This window comes from Triticum aestivum, chromosome 7B, assembly GCF_018294505.1.
Source record: "Triticum aestivum cultivar Chinese Spring chromosome 7B, IWGSC CS RefSeq v2.1, whole genome shotgun sequence".
Taxonomy (NCBI): domain Eukaryota; kingdom Viridiplantae; phylum Streptophyta; class Magnoliopsida; order Poales; family Poaceae; genus Triticum; species Triticum aestivum.
Window position 1 is genome coordinate 719,296,093 of NC_057813.1, and position 3,377 is coordinate 719,299,469.

Here is a 3,377-nt window from a genome sequence, read left to right on the forward strand (position 1 = left end):
TTTTGTAAACCTTGTGTAGTGTACCCCCTATCTGTACCATTCAACACTACTTTAAGATGTGTGCTATAGACTAACTTTAGTACATAGAACTTTTTTTTTGTTTCTCCCAAAAGAAAAGACATATGGGCTTCAAGCTTTTCATTTCAACAAACCTTTAGAACTACAAATATGTCAAAAGACTTTCAGTTTTTTTGTGCATCATAAATACTTAAAATAATATAGCTTAATAGAAAAAATATCTCATTTTTATCTTTATTCCTGACCAAATAAATCTAAAAAAAATTCACACATTGTAACCCTAATATTTCGTTGCCCTCAGAAGTTTCAAGTCGATATGTTGTTTTTATTTGGGAGAAACAAAAAAGGAGAAAAGTTCATACATGGATTGCCATGTAGAAAATGGATTGTTGAATATCTGCCCCATACAGATGTATGTTTCTGCATGCTCTGCTTAATATAGGTAGTTCCTAATTGGCACAATGCGTGCGCACTGTCCAGTGTCAGCAAAGATCACCATATGCGTACCGGCGTCTTGTCAGTTTACAACTAATTACTACTCCTAGATCATATGGTTTAAGCGCCTCATCTTCTCAACATGACAGTGTCTGCAGCTCCCCTTAACTACGACTTGACTACGACTATATGCGCGTGTACATCATTCATGACCAATACTGACACATTGCTTTCGTCGTGGATCAGCAGCCCGGAACCTGATGGGAATCCGGCATCGCCGCCCACCAGTGTCGCCTACCCACCAATGGTGTTCTCATCAGGGGGTGCATATCCAGCGACGACCAGGCCCGCTATGGTCACCCTCATCCTCCTCGTCTTTCGGGTGTTGTCGACACATTGAAGCAACCGGGTGGTCAGCAAAATTTGCTGCAGGGCTACCCAAACAAGCAACGAGTTCAAAGCGACGCCAAAACGCACTGCGAAGAACACTTCAGACAACTCCTCGGTTGCGCAGCGGCAACTCAGAGGCTACCCAAGGAGTACAAAAATGTCAATCTACGAAATTCCCTGTAGGTGTTTTGTCCAAGATACAATAGCTTACCATATATGCTTTGAAGAGATACTTATGTTTTTCATCTAAAGAGGCGAACCAGGAGATAGTTCAGCTTTTTGTAAGAGTTGAGAAATGTACATGAACAGAGGAGAGCTGCAATTTTGTTTGAGATTCCATTACCAAGTTCTTTCAGTAGCCCCAACGATAGCACAATAGGAGAAATAAAGCTGTGCCAACTCACAAATTAACTGATTTTTCATCTGTGAAGAGAAGAGGGCAAAGGCGCATAGCCATGAATTGTAACCAAAAAAGTCACTTGAGAAGCATTACTACATGAACGAATAAACCTCTTCCAGCTACACTGAGCTGCTGCAGACTACCGATGATTATTCAATGGTACATTTATGGGAAAAGGATTGGTTTACTCACTGTGAAGGGGGGCACCTAAGACGGTTATCACCTTGCCGAAGCCCTCCGAGATGACCCGTGCCCACTCACAGATCCCCGGTATAACTCTTTCGAGGCCTTTATTCCACGCATAACAATCACCTCCCCATATTGTGTTTGTGATCTTTGGTTCTATTGTCAGCTGCTCGAACACAAGCATTTCCCAAGATACAACAGGCCAGCTCAGTTTGAGCCCTGTAACAGCGAAACCCGCTCATGAAGACCGTCTTGAGATGATCATGGCGGCACATACCCGCCACCTCACCACTGGAGACACCACTGGATTGCAGATAGAACATCTGCATTGGAAGCTTTTGGTCAAACTAATCCAAGAATAGTTCTTTCTTGAAGGTCCATGTATTAGTCTTTCTAAAAAAAAAAAAGGGCAGCCCCAGTGCATGTAGCTCCCGCTTGCACAGGGTCTGGGGAATGTATTAGTCTTTCTAAATAAAATAAAATGGCACTCACATGCAAGCGCAATGTCTCCAGTCAGGGTGCAGCATCCAAACAATGGGCCAGTTGAAGAACTTCATTATCGCCATTCTCTTTGCTGCAGTATACACTTAGTTGGCAAGTCATATGCCTCAAATGCATAAACATGCCCCGTGGTCTTGTTGGCAGCTTCTGCAACTGAAACATGACCCGAACAAATAAGATGACGCTAACAATAACACCAATTCTGAAGAACTTTGAGGTAAGCAAAAAACAAAAGGCAACCTGTGCATATTTTGATATACTAGCTTGCACGTGTAATATCCTCACTGCCAAAATGCTTGGAACTGAAGTGAATGTATGGGCCAGTGCTTTAGTGTCCACAAACATTATTGTTGCCTTCTCTAATTTTGAGCAACCATGAAGCGCTATAGGGATGACTCGCCCTTTGTACTCAAAATGAGCAAGATCAGCAGCATGAAACTCAACCACCTCGGTATCCGTTGTACTAGTATTAATTAGCAAATGTCGAAGTTTATTGAGTTGGTGGGGTATGCTTAAATTAGTAACACCATAGCAGCCAATGATCTCTAAGTCCTCAAGTGCTGAACAATTTGCAAGCAAACCAGGGAAATCCCCAAATATCTGAACAGATTCCAGAACAAGTCTTCTGAGTATTGTAAAGCCACGTATTCCTGAGTGTGGCTTTATAGAAACAGCAGTGAGAAACAATGACTGCACAAATGAGCTACCTTGAGCACCTAAGGCCTCAAGAGGGAAGTGGTGAACTTCTTCTAATGGCCAATCAACTATTGTCAGATCAAAATGTATTATCTTTGCCTTCCATGAAGTGGCAAACGAAATCCACCTGTCAAGATGATGAGCGTCTTCTTTGGGCACGCCACACCGGATGCTGAACTTATTGACTCCTATCCCACTGTGCTGTTGAATAACCGAACTTACAGTCTCAATGAACTTTGTTCGTTTCATTTTGGTACTATCCTGACCAGCGAACTCGTCATCGCTATCAGAATCTGGTTCATTTGGACCATCAAAACATAGATTGCAGTGGAATTTCCAGAGCATTCTCCAACTTGTTGAAACAATGCTTGTCCTCACAGCCTCTTTCAGTGGAAGCAGTGACATTATAACAGGTTGAACCTCCTGTAACAAGAAAGGAGCTGACATAATGAGCTCAGAGTGCATGTATTTTTGAAGGAGAAATACGAGCAGATGCAGACTGCAACCGTTTTGCTGTATAGGGGTTTAGTTTAACTGTAACTAAAAATGAAGGTTCAGATATCTGAACGAGAAATGCAGTTTTTTCACTCTAGTTTCACCAATTAAGCAAGATACCCTAAACATTGAGCAAGAGGTGAAAACATGAGGTGAACAAGAGTTGAAGGCCACAGCAGTAAATCCCACAAAACAGCGGTCTTTTTTGTCCCAGAGTTACAGATCCTCCATCCGGAACACTTTTAGTATTTTTCTT

General features: G+C 42.2%; 2 protein-coding genes across 4 annotated transcripts in view; one reads left to right on the plus strand and one right to left on the minus strand.

Annotated features, from left to right (window-relative positions):
* The window catches only part of LOC123158609 (thaumatin-like protein 1b), a 3,850-nt gene extending 2,059 nt beyond the window's left edge, over nt 1-1,791 (plus strand). Inside the window, exon 3 of the mRNA XM_044576529.1 lies at nt 1,596-1,791. Coding sequence (XP_044432464.1) covers nt 1,596-1,791 — 196 coding nt within the window. The remainder of the gene's footprint in view (nt 1-1,595) is intronic.
* The window catches only part of LOC123155739 (F-box/LRR-repeat protein At1g48400), a 3,071-nt gene continuing 922 nt past the window's right edge, over nt 1,229-3,377 (minus strand). For all 3 annotated transcript variants that reach the window (XM_044573883.1, XM_044573885.1, XM_044573884.1), the window contains 3 exons: nt 2,171-3,049; nt 1,922-2,083; nt 1,229-1,752 (listed from right to left, as the gene is read on the minus strand). In XM_044573883.1, the coding sequence (XP_044429818.1) occupies nt 1,943-2,083; nt 2,171-3,049 (1,020 nt within the window). In that variant the 3' untranslated portion in view covers nt 1,229-1,752; nt 1,922-1,942. The remainder of the gene's footprint in view (nt 1,753-1,921; nt 2,084-2,170; nt 3,050-3,377) is intronic.